A 14,758-nucleotide genomic window follows, 5' to 3' on the forward strand; every position below is an offset into this window, starting at 1 on the left:
AACCAATAGGGTATAATATATTAAGAGATTTATTTCAGGGAATTGGCTTACATGATGACAGGGGCTTGCTGAGCAAGTCCAAAATCTGTAGGGCAGGTCTTAATGAAGGGCAGGCTGGAATTTTCAGGCATGAGCTAAAGCTGCAGTTCATGAAATTTGCTCTTCAGGGAAACTTCTGTTCTGCTCTTAAGGACTTTGAACTGATTAGATCAAGTCCACCTGGATTCTCTGGGATAATCTTTCTTACTTAAACTAAATCAGCTCCATGTACTGGACACTGATTCAGAACTTATACAGCCTACTGAGGAAGCCTGCCCCAGCTCTGCAAGGTATTGCAATCTAGCTGATGCTGTAACCGAGTCTTCAAAAGGGCATTTGGTCATTCTATTGAACTAGCTGCTTCAGTATGATGGGGAAAACAGTAAGCCCAGTGAATCCCATGAGCATGGGCCCATTGCATACTTCTTTTGCTATAAAGTGAGTTCCTTGATCAGGAGCAATGCTATGTCAAATACCATGATGGTGGCTAAGGCATTCTGTAAGCCCAAGGATGATAGTTTTGGCAGAAGCATTGCATGCAGGTAAATATCTATCCAGAGTAAGTGTCTATTCCAATAAGAACAGAGAATTCCCCTTCCATGATGGAAACAGTCCAATGTAACCAGCTACCTGCCACCAGGTAGTTAGCCAATCACCTGGGGAATGGTGCCGTACGAGAGACCATGCGTTGGTCTCTCCTCTTGGCGGATAGGGCATTCAGCAATGGCTGTAGCCAAGTGGTCTTGGTTACTGGAAGTCCATGTTGCTGAGTTCATGCATAACCCCCATCTCTGGCACCGTGGCCACTTTGTGAACAAACCCATTGGCTAATGACAGAGGTGCCTTGGGAAAGAAGTTGACTGGGATGCACAGAATGGGTCATTCTATCCACTTGATATATTTTTTTAAGATTTTATTTTTCTCCTCAAAGCCCCCCAGTACATAGTTGTATATTCTTAGTTGTGGGTCCTTCTAGTTTTGGCATGTGGGATGCTGCCTCAGCATGGTTTGATGAGTAGTGCCATGTCCGTGCCCAGGATTCGAACCAATGAAACACTGGGCTGCCTGCAGTGGAGCGCGTGAACTTAGCCACTTGGCCACGGGGCCAGCCCCTATCCACTTGATGTTTAAAATCCTCCTTTGCTGAGGTCACCCATTGGTGAGCACTCACGTGGGACACAAATATCTTAATATTTTTTGCCCAGTCAGAAAGGCCTATCTACATGCCTCTTCCATAGACCTCAAATTTCCCAATCAATCACATTCCTTCCAAATCCCTGACCATCCAGCCAAACCATCAGTCATAGCCCATGAGCCAGTATGGGTTTATACTTCTGGCCATTTCTCTTTCCAAGCAAAAGTAAAAAATATCTTCACTGCTCAAATTTTTGCCCCCAGGAGGGTTTCCCTTCACTACTATCCTTCAGGAATGTCTCAGAAAGGAACTGTAGTGCTACAGCTGTTCACTTTCAGGTGGTGCCTATACATTGTGCAGAACCAACTGTAAGCTAAGCCTGATTTTTCTGTTCCTCAGTCAACTGGATGTAGGGAACTAACTTGAGGCTATAGATCAGTCTGGGAGAGAGAAGGTGATGTAATAGGAGTAGGGTCATAGGCATTTCACCTACTCCCTTGTGTATCTTACTTGTAGCTTCAGTTCAGAACCAGTGTCAAGTAATTCCCTGAAAAGTCTGATTATTTCTCTTTCTCTTTGCACAGTTACCTTGGTAAATGGCTGTAGGTTCTTTTGGGGAAGACTATGAGAGAGTAACACTATAAGTGTTGGCAGTGTAGCAGGGCTCTTCCTCAAGAGGATTCAGCCTCCTCTTCAATCAAGGGTGTCTGGGTCTGTAAAGTGGCTCAGGTCTGGGAACTGATTGAGGAGTGATGGCTCTCTGTTTTGCTGACTCAAATTAGACTTCTGTTCACTCAGCCTAGAACTCTTCCACTCATGCAGATCAACTTAGAGGTTAGGAGACTGCCCATCTATTTCTTTTTGAGGAACACACCATGACTAACGAGCCAATGCCATAGGTCTCTGTGAATCAGATTATTCTGCTTTGACTCCACTGTCCATTATGGTACCCATGACTAGCTTGTCTTTGGTGACTGAGTGCTGCCAGTTGACCCTTGCTACCCTTGGATCCAATTATCCCCATTACATTTAGGGAGCCCAGTTTGATGATAAGCAGTTTCCATTGCAACTTCTGGCCTATGAGAAGAGTAACCACAGCTATTCAAAGATGCTGAGACTCCTCTCACAATTTTATTTCTCACAGTTGTGGTAAAAGTGTGTCCTCTGCACTATCATGGGAGGGTGAGCAGATATTATGTAATAAATATGTTCTAACATTCCAATCTCCCTAAGCCTTTGGATGCCTAGAGTCAGTCACATGTTCACTTGGAGTTTCAGAAACAGAAGATAGAAACAACATTAGGTAAGCAATATTCAAAAGATAGTGACTGAAAACTATCCTGAGTTGATGAAAGACATGAATACTTGGATTCTGGATGCACAGCAAATCTCACATAGGATACATACCCCTACCCTCAAGACTACTAGACACATCATAGTGCAACTGCACATACCAAAAATAAAGTCCTCCAAAGAATAAGAGAGAAAACAGTTACTAGAGAGGAACAAAAATTAGACTGTTAGCAGACTTCTAAAAAACAACAACAGAAGCAAGAATATAATGAAGCAGTGTCTTTTAAGCAATGAGACAAAATTCCAATCAGTCATTGAAGGATATTGTACCCAGAAAAAGTATAATTTAAGAAGAGAAGATAACTCAGATATTTTCGGATACACAATAACTGAATTAACTAGCATTACACACTCATTAAAGATATGTGTATAGAATATAATTCAGGAAGAAGGAAATTGTCCCAAAGGAATGTCAGAGATGCAAGAGAAATGCAAATGCAAATTTTGTATGCATCAATAGAAGAATATTGTCCCGAATTTAGTGATAGGGAAGGAGAAATACTATAATAATTTTTATTCATCAATAATTAGGAAGAAAATTGGATAAAATAATCTGTTAGTCTATCACCATATTCAGCACATAAGCCATAAATAGGAACTATGAAAATAAAAATTCAAGGAGACTGTGAAGAGTATTCTGTGATTAATTTTTTCCTATTTCTTTTGTCATTTTATTTTCATGGAGGCCTATGTGTAGGTGAACTCTGTGTGACTATTTTTTCAAGTGCTGCTATTTCTTTACTGTGACATAGGAATAAGCATTTAGAAATGGAAAACATATATGTCTGTCTGTCTATCAATTAATCTATCTGCAACCATCAATATACCTAGCTATCTATATGACTATGTACTCTTTCTTTATATTGTGTCTTGCTCCAAAATGTTTGGTGTGAGGACTATCTCACTGAGAAGAGCTAACTTGGTAACATTAATAAAATTCACGCAAAATATTATGTTTGCGCAATTTTGAAAGTAACGTTCAAAATTCTTATAGGATAGTTGTGTATTTCCTCCCAATTTAATTTTATGTTTGTTTTTAGATGTCTCCCTGGGAAAGATACCTAAAGTGGGTTTTATCCCAATGACATCTGCTATAATTGATAAATTTGTCGGAGATGTGATGAAGGATTTGCCTATTCTAAAGAGGTATAGAGTTAACAAAGTGCCTAATTTAGTTCTATAAACTCTAAAATACTTGTGGAATGAATGTCTCATCAGAATGTCTATGTATCATATGATGTCTGGATATAATAAATTAGATATAATAATGTGACTATAATATATGTTGGAGTGCATATAATATCTAACGTATCAATGTAATTTGAACATTACTATAAAAATCTATATAGTTTTGAACTTATAATAAAATTACTCCAGCTCTATAAGCTTTAATAAATAGTTGTTGATATTGATGGGACTGTTAGAGGAATGGTAGAAATTTGGGGTTCTTGTGTGTCTTAAAAACTACTGAGATTTCATAACCTACATCATAGCATAGAAATAGAAAAAGGAGTTATAAGATTTCTATATTGTTATAGGCTGATATTTATGTTCTATATTGTTATAGGATGAATATGTTAAGTTGTATTAGAGGGACCTAAACTTTTATATACATATAATATATAATTATATATATTTTATATATATATTTTTACAGTGATGCTCCAGCTGTTACTTCACTGCTTAAACAAAAGGAACGTGATGAACTTTTGCACTGGCATGCTCACAGACCCCTTAGTAATGACTACGACAAGACCAGGTGTCTTTTTTATGGTGAGTTCTGTGACCACAATAAAATAGAACTTATATGAATTGCCTTTTCTTCTCTTCATTGAACAGTGAAAAAGTATTATATTACAAACAAAAATTATATTTTAAATGAAATTAGTATATCTAGAATTGGAGAAGCACTTCAGGAAGTATATTATCTGAAAGCATCCCATTATATTGCCTAGTGGGCATGTGTAGGTATGCATGCGGATGTATCTATTATTTCAAATGGAGATTTATTCATCTTATAAGGAAGTACGTATACGTGGTATTGTTGCTAAAAATATCAGATGCTGTTATAAATGGGAAGGATAATTTATACTTGTAGGAATCTATCACTAGAAGTAAATATGCTGATACAACCCTAGTCTTCCTAGAAATTTCAGCTCTCTTCATACTACACAATTGTCTAGTTGGTTGTATGCTGATAAATACCAACATAACTGCCCACAGAAATTCAATAATGAGGAGGGGCTGAAACTGCAATAAAGAGGAGTCATGAAACCATAAAAAGAGGTCCTTAAAAAATGAATTAGGGGATCTTTTCTTCCTGGTTCATTCTGATCTTTAGTGTGTTTTTCTCCAACCCCATGTTTGTTTCCACCTTTCTCAGGACTAATAAAACTTCTTTTAGAAGAGTATAGAAACATGTAAAGTAAACGTGCCAATTGTCTAAATATATGAACCTACTTATATAACTGGCTACCAAGATTCTGCATGATGTATCTCTGGAATGGTTTGATTTGCGTCACGTATAGATATAGATACAAGAAAACAACAACAACAACAAGTGAACATAACTTCAGCTCATTTATATCTTTTATGTTTTTAAAGAGTGTTTCTTAGGTCTAGGATGAATCTAACCTCCCTTGCTGGAATTTTCTGTGTCATTTGAATTTCTGCACGGTGAAAGATAATTGGTAGTAATTTCTCTCAGTTATAAGCTCTTGAACCTTTGGTCATGGCTGGAGTAGTGGTTTTCCTTTTCAGGAATGCAAATAGTCAGAATATTCTATATCAGAGGTCAACAAACTTTTGCTTAAAGAGCCAGATAGGTAATATTTTGGGTGTTGCAAGTTGAGAGACAAAATTGAGGCCATGATGTAGGTACTTATATAACCATTTAAAATATAACAATTAAAAAATGTAAAAAATGTGCTTAGCTTGAAAAAAAAAAGAAAAGCAACCAGACAAATCCCAAATTCCCAAACAGGTGCTGGTCGGATTTGACTTTGCACGTCTTAGTGTGTTGATCTCTGTTCTAGATGAATACATTATTTGACTCTGTCTCTACCTGCCTCTTCCCCTCTTCTTCTGCCAAATGACAGAGGTGATGTCCAAGTGCTCTTGGAGTGGGACCTTAGCAGAGCTTTTTATCTTCTCTCTTCTTCAAATAAGATAAGGAATTATTTTGTTAGCATGTTATAATCTGACCTCATTAGCAAAGGTTATCGTACTAAATTACTGTTTGGAGTTAAAATGAAAAAAAAAGAATGTGTGGGTGAGATGGTGTAGGGAAGTAATGAGGACATTATATCAGTATTTAGTAATGTTTTAAAATACATTTTACATTTTAAGTCTTTCTATTTCAGAAAATTCTAGAGACCTACCTGTTTTTAATGTGAAAAAGAATCAGAGTTATCCGCAGTTTTATGGGAAATCATTAGAATCAGTCTCTTCAAAAGTCATTGTAACTCAAACTATCCAGCCAAAAGAGGACTCCTGGGGAGCCAAGAGTGAAATATCACAGGTAGATTCTATGTATTTTACCTAATTTTTGTTTTTACAGTGGTTTGCTTTTCTTAAATTGATGTTTCTTCATCTCTTTGGAGGTTTTCTCTATGTTTTTTTCCCTTATGTTTGCTTACAAATTAATTATTATTTTACTTAGTTGCCATTAGAAATTCTAGGAAAATTACACAAAATTTAGTATTTTATCCTCCATCTGATAATGAAAGATAGATTTATCTGATAATGAACCTAAGGCATGAAAGGATTAAGAGCTTGGATTTAGAAATGTTGAATTTAGGTTAAAAGAAACATTTGTTTATTATAATGAAAATCTTTTTTCGTACAGTTGGTAAATTAGGTCTAACATACTCATCAGCTTTGTTGTTTTGCCTGAATTTTGAAAACTGCCTAAATGTTTATAAATTATTTTAAGATCAGTCTTCTTCCTGTCTGGGTGGGCTTCCTCTGTTCCTATTTACTTCCTCTTTGAGGCAGTGTTCTTTCTGCCCTTCCCCTGGGCTTTACTTGTGGACATATATAAAATCCCTGTAATTTGAAAAAAAAAGTTTGAAAAAGATAATGTGGAAAAGGATCAGGTAATATAACTATGTTCATAACTGAAAAAGTGGTTAATTTTATGACTTTGCTTGTGAAGATACTACTTTGTGATCATTCTTTAATGGGATTTCATTAGACTTCAGTACAGCTCTCTTGGCCTCATGGCTGGGATTTAAGCAGAGGCATTGGTTTCAGTAAAACTCTTTCCCTGAGGGCAGCAGTGCTAAATATTTGAGAGAGCAGGAACCAAAGTAATGACCAAAGGCATTCATCACAGCTGCCTTACCTAATTGGAGTAGGTGTGGAAACGTTTTGGAAAATGCAACATAAAGGCCTCAGAGGAAAAACCCCAAATATGAAAACATTTCCCCTTCCCACTAATTTCAGGAAATTCTTAATGGAATTTCTTTTCCTTGCCAGACCCACAACTAACGAATTAGGCTGAAAATGACAGGACTCCAAGGGAATGCATGTCAGTCAAAGAGAGTTTCTGCACAAAGCTTTTCAAGATGACATTGAAAAGTCATCCCTAAGTACACTCCAGGTTTCTTAGCACTGCTATCAGGTCTGTCTCCTAGAACCATTTCAAAGGTCCATCCAGCCACCTTCCTAGCACACCTGCTTTTGGTTGTAGAGGCTCCACCTCAGCCTGCAGACCTCACCTGCTTGCAGCTGAGAGTGGTCAGTTGGGCACTCCAGGGTGGAGGTCTGGGCTTTACTTTTTTCCCTTTTTTTAGCAGGGGAAGAGTGGCTGTAAGCTAACATCTGTTGCCAATCTTCCTCCTTTTTTTTTTTCTTCTTTTGCCCTCCCAAAGCCCAGGACATAGTTGTATACAGTTCTAAGTTCTTCTGGTTCTTCTCTGTGAGCCCCTGCTGCACCATGGCTACTGACGGATCAGCGGTGTGGTTCTGTGCCTGGGAACTGAAACTGGGCCACTGAAGCAGAGCACGTGGAATTTTAACTGCTGGGCCATCAGGGCTGGCTCAGTCCACGCTTTACTTTAAGCACAAGTGAAGAAGGGAAAAGAGCATCCAGAAGTCACCCCAGTCTGCCGCCATCTGCAGGGGCATTGCCCAGCCAAGCCCTGCCGCAAGGCTGGCCCCTGACACGTGGCCTGAGGGCCTGGGCCCTGGCTCCAGTCCCTCCCAGGAGAGATTGGAGAGAATTGCCCTGGTCACAGTGCAATTCAGGCAAAATGGGAATTAAGTGTTAGATCCACCTTTTGGGGAAGTGGGATAAATTAACACCCTACCAAGAGTGTGTGACTCTTCCATTTCCCATTGGGATTTCTGTTTTTTAAATAGGCAATTTTATCCTCCCTCTTTGCCTAATGTCTGCTTAGATCACTTTGAGACTGTTGGTGTTTTTCAAGATGAATCTGCAAAGGATGGATAGGGGGTGGGGAGGAGTGTGCTCAAAATGCTTTGTGGAAAGAAAGGATGAAAAAATTAGTGAATAAATAAATCTGGAAGAAGATTCCCTACAGTTGAGCCCAGTGGCCTTTCCTTCTCTATTTTATTACATTTAGTCTTTTATTCATAATCTACATCACTCAGAAATCTAGAAAACTTTCTGCAGAGAGAGACTATTTACTTCTATACTGAAGTTTATACTGTTATACTGAAGTTCTGCATTGCGCAAAGACTATAATTTTAAGAAAAAGGCATTGAAAATGTGCCAGTTCATGAACAGGATGATGGTCAAAATCAACAGTAAACACATGAAAATGCTTTCTCACTAATGAAATGGAATCTTGGAGTATTTCCACTCGTTTCATGTCGTGTTCTTTTTCTTATTAAGCAGGATGCTAAATCTGAAAAAGTTACTAGAAAGAAGAAAAGTTCACTTCTCAAACAAGATCAGAAAGAACAACAACAATGGAATGATCTGTTATTTTCTGTTGAAAAAGAGTTGAAAGAGAATTTAAACTCTGGAATAAGGAAACTGGAAGATTTTTTAAAATCATGTAAAAGTAACTCAGTGAAAATTCAGGTTGAAATGGTAGGGTTAAGTGCCTGCTTTAAAGCATGGAAAGAACATTGCCGGGATGAAGGTATATGATTCTATATTATATGGATAGAGAGTAGTGATAAAAACATTAATGATGCTAGTATAGTTATTGAATGCATGGTTATGCTAAAATCTTTACATACATTATCTGATTTTATTCAGCCATACCCTCTAAGATAGTTATTATTATCCCTATTTGGCAAATGAGGAAGTGGAATTGCAGAGAGGTTCAGAGACAGGGTCTCAACAAAAGAAATTGAAGAGAGTGGGTAAAGAAAGGACTCTTTCCGAATGTGTGGACATAATTAAGGGCACCGACCACCAAGGCAGGAGGAGGCCCAGCAGTGGAAACAGGGCCCGTCAAAGAAGAGAAGCCATCACCTCCTGGGAGATCTGAAGTTGCTGTTGGGAGGTGATTCTCCATGGGTCTCTCATGTTTCTGCATGCCTTGCAAGCAGAAGCGCTGACAGCTTTTTTTCCAGACTATGTTTTCAAGGATGTTTGTGTAGTCAACAGCATTGCAGGATAGAGACTGTATCTCCTTCTAGAGTAAAGGCCAAGTTTGTTTACTTGCTAGTGTAATAAAGTTAATGTCTCCCTCCAGGTCAAAGGGACAGGTTTGCTTGAAGTCCATTAGAAAAGATTTGGGTTTTCTAAGTTCAGAATTCCTTAGCTGTGACACAAATCCAGTGTGTGCGCAGCTTCCACTTGGGCTCCCTATCTCCCTGGTGAAACATAAGGGACCAGGAGAACTGACACACACAGGACGTTTATGCTGCTAGCTGTACCATGCATAATAAAGTCCTTTGTCTCTGACCCAGGAGTCTTATGTCTTTTGCCAGCATCCATGAAGCTATGGCAGAGTAAATGATTAGCTTGCTAATAGTGTCAGATTGCAGCCCTTTCATAGTTCTTGACAGAACAAGAGAAGAGAGTGTTTTTCAGAAATCCTCCAGAGCTGTAGCTATAGGACAGTAGATGCCCAATAGCAGCTGCAGCCTGAGGTAGTGGAACACGACCATCTCCAAACTATGACCTAGCAGAGAGGGAACTGGATAGAAATGGGTCCTGGCTGCTTAGTATTCTAAGGGTTCCCTGAAGTTTCTGTGGCTCTCCGTGCTCTGCTTTATCAATGTCTCCAACAGGTAGTAGAGAGTCATTTTTGCAAATCATCATTTGCAAATATTGTCTGCACACTATTTTCAGGTATTATTTCCTCATGTGATTCATATAGTCTGTGCTTTCATTCTTTATTTTCCTAAAGTTTGAAATGTGGAAGAGATAGCTATGGGAAAAATCAGAGAAAAATGGGACTGAGTACAGATGTAATTTTGATGATAGATGAAATTACCACATCTACATCTCTAAACTGACAATTCTTCTTCAAGTAGTTCTAGTTAATTACCTGTCTCGAGTGTCTCCTACTCGGATTCCTTTTATGCACGGCCACATGACTCCTCTTTGTATTCATGCTCTATCTCATTATTCTCTTACCCAAGAAAGACAGTCCCTCAGTGAGCCCACAGGTACCATGCTCATTTCCATCTCTAAGCCTTACCTTATGTAATTTTGCTTATCCATGATACTACATCAGTTAGGAATTGCCATTGGCTGCTATTAACAGAGAGTTAACAATGGCTTTAAAAAGATAGAAATCGATTTTTCTCTCATGTAAAAGAAGTCCAGATATAGGCAGTTCAGTGCTGCTGTGGCAACTCTACACTGTCACGAGGGACTTAGGCTCCTCTGTCATCATACCACATCATCGCTGGTGTGTGGCTTGCCTTCCTAAGGTTATGAGGTTGGCTGCTGAAACTCCAGCCATTATGGTTGTATCCAGAATAAAGTCAGAAGAAGAAAAAAGGCAAACATGTACCATCCCAGTTGTGTTTCCCCCATATAAGGAGCCCTCCCAGAAATTCCACCAACTTCTGCTTACATCTCAATGGCTAAACTTAGTCACAAAGCCATACCTACTTACAGGGAGATTAGAAAATACGGGCTTTTAACTGCGCACATTGCCATCTCCGTTAATATAAATATTGATAAGGAAAAATGGCGTAATGGATGTTGAGGAGGCAATTATCATCTCTCCTACAGATATCCTCCTCCCTGTCTCCATCTGCCTAAATTCTCTCTGTCCTCTAAGGCCAGTTTATGGCCCATCTTTTCATGAAGGCTTCCCAACTACTCCAGCTCACGTGACACCTACTGCCTCTGTCACTCCTGCTGGACCCTGAATTATAAATCAGGTTTCATACTCATCTATGTCAAGAGCAATCTCTTGTTCCTCCAACCAGACTGAAAGTTCGTGGATGTAAGAACTCTGTCTTAAATTTCTTCTGAACCTCCTTAAAGCATAGATCTGTGGTTTGCAGAAGCAGGCGTTCAGTAGTACATGTTGAAGAGAGAGGGCATTACAACAGCCCTGACCTTGTGTTAAATAGTAGTGGAATAGAAATAAAGAGGCTATATGTGAACATATATAGAGTCTGTATAGAATTATTGGGGTGTAGTGAGGTTCTATTTTAGCTCTTCATGATTGGAAGGTTCCACTGATTGTTTCATAAACACAAATATAATATGTGGTCGAGAGAAGACCTCAGTAAATGTTGCTGATGTTTTGATCAGGTATCTAATGTCGCAGAGTTTTTTCTATGCACATAGAAGACACATGAAAATAGCGTGCAGGTTATTTCTTTATTTTCCTGTGAAAATTCGTTCAGAACTGAGTTCAAATGGTTCTTATCTCTGCTATGAATTACAAAGTTTGTGTCTTTTTTGTTTTATTTTTTCCCTACACTTAAACAGCTATTTTGAAGCTATTAGATGATATGGAAGTGTGGATAGATGGAGTATTAATTTTATTTAATCGTGAGTTTAGTTTTTTTAATTCCTTAAAACTTCCACTAAAGTCAAGTAAAATAGTGAGTTTAATCAGATTGTGTTAATTGGTTGACTAGATAATTGTCATGAGTGATCAAGCAATTGTTATTTCTGATGCTTTTTTTAACGGTTTTACTGTTTCTTCAACAAGGCAAAATTTCAAAAGATTTAAGTATAGCTGTTCAAATGATGAAAAGAATCCATTCGCTTCTGGAGAGATACCCAGAAATTTTGGAAGAGGATCATAAATTTATAGCCAAATGCCTTAAATATTTAGGTTTTAATAATTTGGCAAACTCTTTAGATCCAACCCTGGTAAGATAACTAGAATTTCTCCTTACCTTAACTTTTAACCAATTTTAATATAGTAGATTAATTAATTGATGTCATAAAGGATCTCATATATACAGTTAACTGAACATATTTCCTCTGCTTCTAGTTTATTAAATAATAGATTTGAGACTATTTATTACTAAACTAGCTGCCAAAATTTGAAGTAAATTAGAATATGAAAATTTGTACAGATGCTTTCTGGAAGCAGGGATTAGATACCAGATGATCTCTGGATGGCACTTTGAACCCTCTTGGTAACAAAAATGGATCCTGTACTTAATTCTAGCACCATATCTAAAGCCTGTAGGGAGAATGAAGGCTAGGCTTTAACAGGCTTCCAGCTTTCAATTCTAGGATGAACTTTTTTTTAACAGTAATATCTGCTGTTTTATTTATCCCAAAAATGATATTTTAGATGATAAAACTTTTCTTCCTTAAATATGAGACTATTTAAAAGCATGGTAAAAATGCCTTGTGCATGGAACATTTAATAAATAAACATTTAATATTTATTAAAGGTTATTTATATAAACTTAATAAATTGTATAGTAAATTTAATTTATATGAATTTAATATTTTTTTAAGATATCAATAAGTATTTCTTAAATGTTTATTTAATTTTAAGATGATTTCAAATAAAATAATGTATTGAAATAATAACAGGTAACAGGAGATGATGAGAAAAGGAAGAAAAAGAATAAATATGCAATTGACATTGGACCTGCTAGGTTTCAACTACAATACATGGGCCATTATTTGATACGAGATGAGAGAAATGATCCAGATCCCAGGGTCCAAGATTTCATTCCTGACACATGGCAGGTAATGACAGGAAACATTGTATTTTCTTAATCAGTGTGATTTCAGAGCTTCTCTTTACTTTGTCTCTACATGCTATATTTTACTTAAAGTTTTAAATTTTGTGTAATATAATTTGAAACTGTTTCATCCAAAAGGTGAACTGTCGACTTTTTTCCACTTAAGGATTGTGACCCTTCATCTAATATATAAACTGTTTTCATGTGGATACTTTGATTGAGTCACATAGACATCTTTGTCACATTAGCTTAGAGGAATTTCCAAATATTGCCTATGGCAACAGAAAAACTTGTATATAGATATAAATATGTACAGGAAAATTTCGGTGGTCTAATCTGGGAGTTTATATGTAGGTATCCAACAACACCATCTGTGACTGGATAAGAAAGATAAACTGATTGTGCATCATATGCTCCTTGTGTGCTAGTAATACAACCTGTCACCATCCAATTTGGGCATTTTCTGAAAGTTAACTTTTTCTATAGTGATCAGTCAATTTTGCCTTGGATTCATGTAGGAGGGTTGTAGGCAAATGGGCTGAAAACGTTTTAAGTGAACAGGAAATTGTGCAGAATCCTTAGTCAGTAATCCCACATTTTAGCTCTTCTTAGACAAATTTATTTAAAATTGAAAAAGGTTGGTTAACACATGAGAATAAAATATATCCATGTAGGAAGTCAGAACCTGATTTTCTTTTTTTCTAGAGCATGGGGAGCAGTTCCGCCCTTCAATATGGGTCATAAGACAGCAACATATTCTTTATTAGGCCTACACAAATTGTAGTTCTTCTGCTCAGTTCACGCTAGTGTGTCTCTGAGAGGGAACCGTGAATAAAGAGAGTAGACAGGCAGGTGTGTTTTCCCGTCTTCTGCTTATCATACTGCGAGCAAACAGTATTAAGACTCTTTGACTAGTCATGTTTTGACGTAATACAAGCAGATGCCCAAGCCTTGAGTACCCGTGAAGCTCTTGCACACCTTCAAAGGTAGTAGATGGTTTTCTCCTGTGTCTGGAGAATGTGGCTCGAGTTCCATGAATCATTGACTTTTTCTCCTTCTTGGCCTTTATTTACATCATCAGGAAAAGATATATTGATATCTCTCTGTGGATGAAGCTAGATTAACCATGGCATGACTAATTTCTTGGAATTTAATTTTGCAAAGCCTTTTCTGAACTTAACTAAACGAGAAGTAATTGGAAAAAATGTTTTCCAACTGAAAAGGATGCTTCGCTCAGTCTCACTTTCGATTTTTCAGAAAGAAAACTCTCCCTCCAGGTCAAAATGTAAAATAAAATTTCTTTTCTGAGGCAAGGATGTGAGTAATCCAGGCATTCTCATGAATCATCCTTCTGAGTGTTTACCAGACCTCATCTTCAGAGGTTCAGAGTTCTGGGTGCAGCATAATACAGGCACAGGACCTAGAGAGGGTACAAGTGATATTGTCTTTGTGTTGGTAATATGCTGTTTGCTTTCTTGACAAAAAATGGTGCTCTTGACCCTGCAGCGAGAGGTCCTTGATGTTGTGGATAATAATGAGTCAGCAGTGATTGTTGCCCCAACATCCTCAGGCAAAACCTATGCTTCCTACTACTGCATGGAGAAGGTGCTGAAGGAGAGTGATGAAGGGGTGGTGGTGTATGTTGCACCAACAAAGGTAACGCTCAAGCAACTTTAATTTTCTCTTTCGTTTCTGAATCTCTCCTTTAAAATAATGCTCATGGTCATGTGGTAGATCTCGGCCCCTTTACTTTTTAACTTGCGATTTCTCCTTCCAGTTTCAAAGGCTGCAACAACACTTTCCTTAGAATTAGAGGGAAGAAAAAGTCTGGCCTCCAGATTTTGATGGCTGCTCTCAAATTAGGCTTTATACTTGGCTTCAGAGAAGCATCTGCCTTTACTGACACACACCTTCTCTTGAAGCCTTGATTATGCAGGAAGTTTTTTCTGGTGTATGAGGATCTTTTCCTGGATTTTCTTTTGGGGGAAGCTATGTTTATCTTCCTTTTACCCTCTGTTAAGTGTTCTCATTTAAACCTTATTTCCTTAGCCGAGTAACTCAAATACAGTCATCTAGTACTGAGGGATAGGAATAGGGTTAAGCTTTCTAGGCGCGTAAAATAAT

The 14,758-nt window shown here is 37.8% G+C and overlaps 1 protein-coding gene across 17 annotated transcripts in view; it reads left to right on the forward strand.

Moving 5' to 3' along the window:
- The window catches only part of LOC103550082 (DExD/H-box 60 like), a 92,597-nt gene that overhangs the window by 32,961 nt on the left and 44,878 nt on the right, over positions 1-14,758 (forward strand). For 11 of the 17 annotated variants that reach the window (XR_011537725.1, XR_011537726.1, XR_011537727.1 and 8 more), the window contains exons 13-19: positions 3,568-3,673; positions 4,185-4,300; positions 5,890-6,047; positions 8,388-8,640; positions 11,635-11,798; positions 12,480-12,638; positions 14,141-14,290. Coding sequence is in view for 13 of the 17 variants with exons in the window: in XM_070611483.1 (XP_070467584.1) it covers positions 3,568-3,673; positions 4,185-4,300; positions 5,890-6,047; positions 8,388-8,640; positions 11,635-11,798; positions 12,480-12,638; positions 14,141-14,290 (1,106 nt within the window). In the remaining 4 variants the exon portion in view is untranslated. The remainder of the gene's footprint in view (positions 1-3,567; positions 3,674-4,184; positions 4,301-5,889; positions 6,048-8,387; positions 8,641-11,634; positions 11,799-12,479; positions 12,639-14,140; positions 14,291-14,758) is intronic. The other 6 variants (XM_070611492.1, XM_070611484.1, XM_070611487.1 and 3 more) reach the window with 1 other exon arrangement.

This window comes from Equus przewalskii, chromosome 2 (genome assembly GCF_037783145.1).
Source record: "Equus przewalskii isolate Varuska chromosome 2, EquPr2, whole genome shotgun sequence".
NCBI classification, from domain to species: domain Eukaryota; kingdom Metazoa; phylum Chordata; class Mammalia; order Perissodactyla; family Equidae; genus Equus; species Equus przewalskii.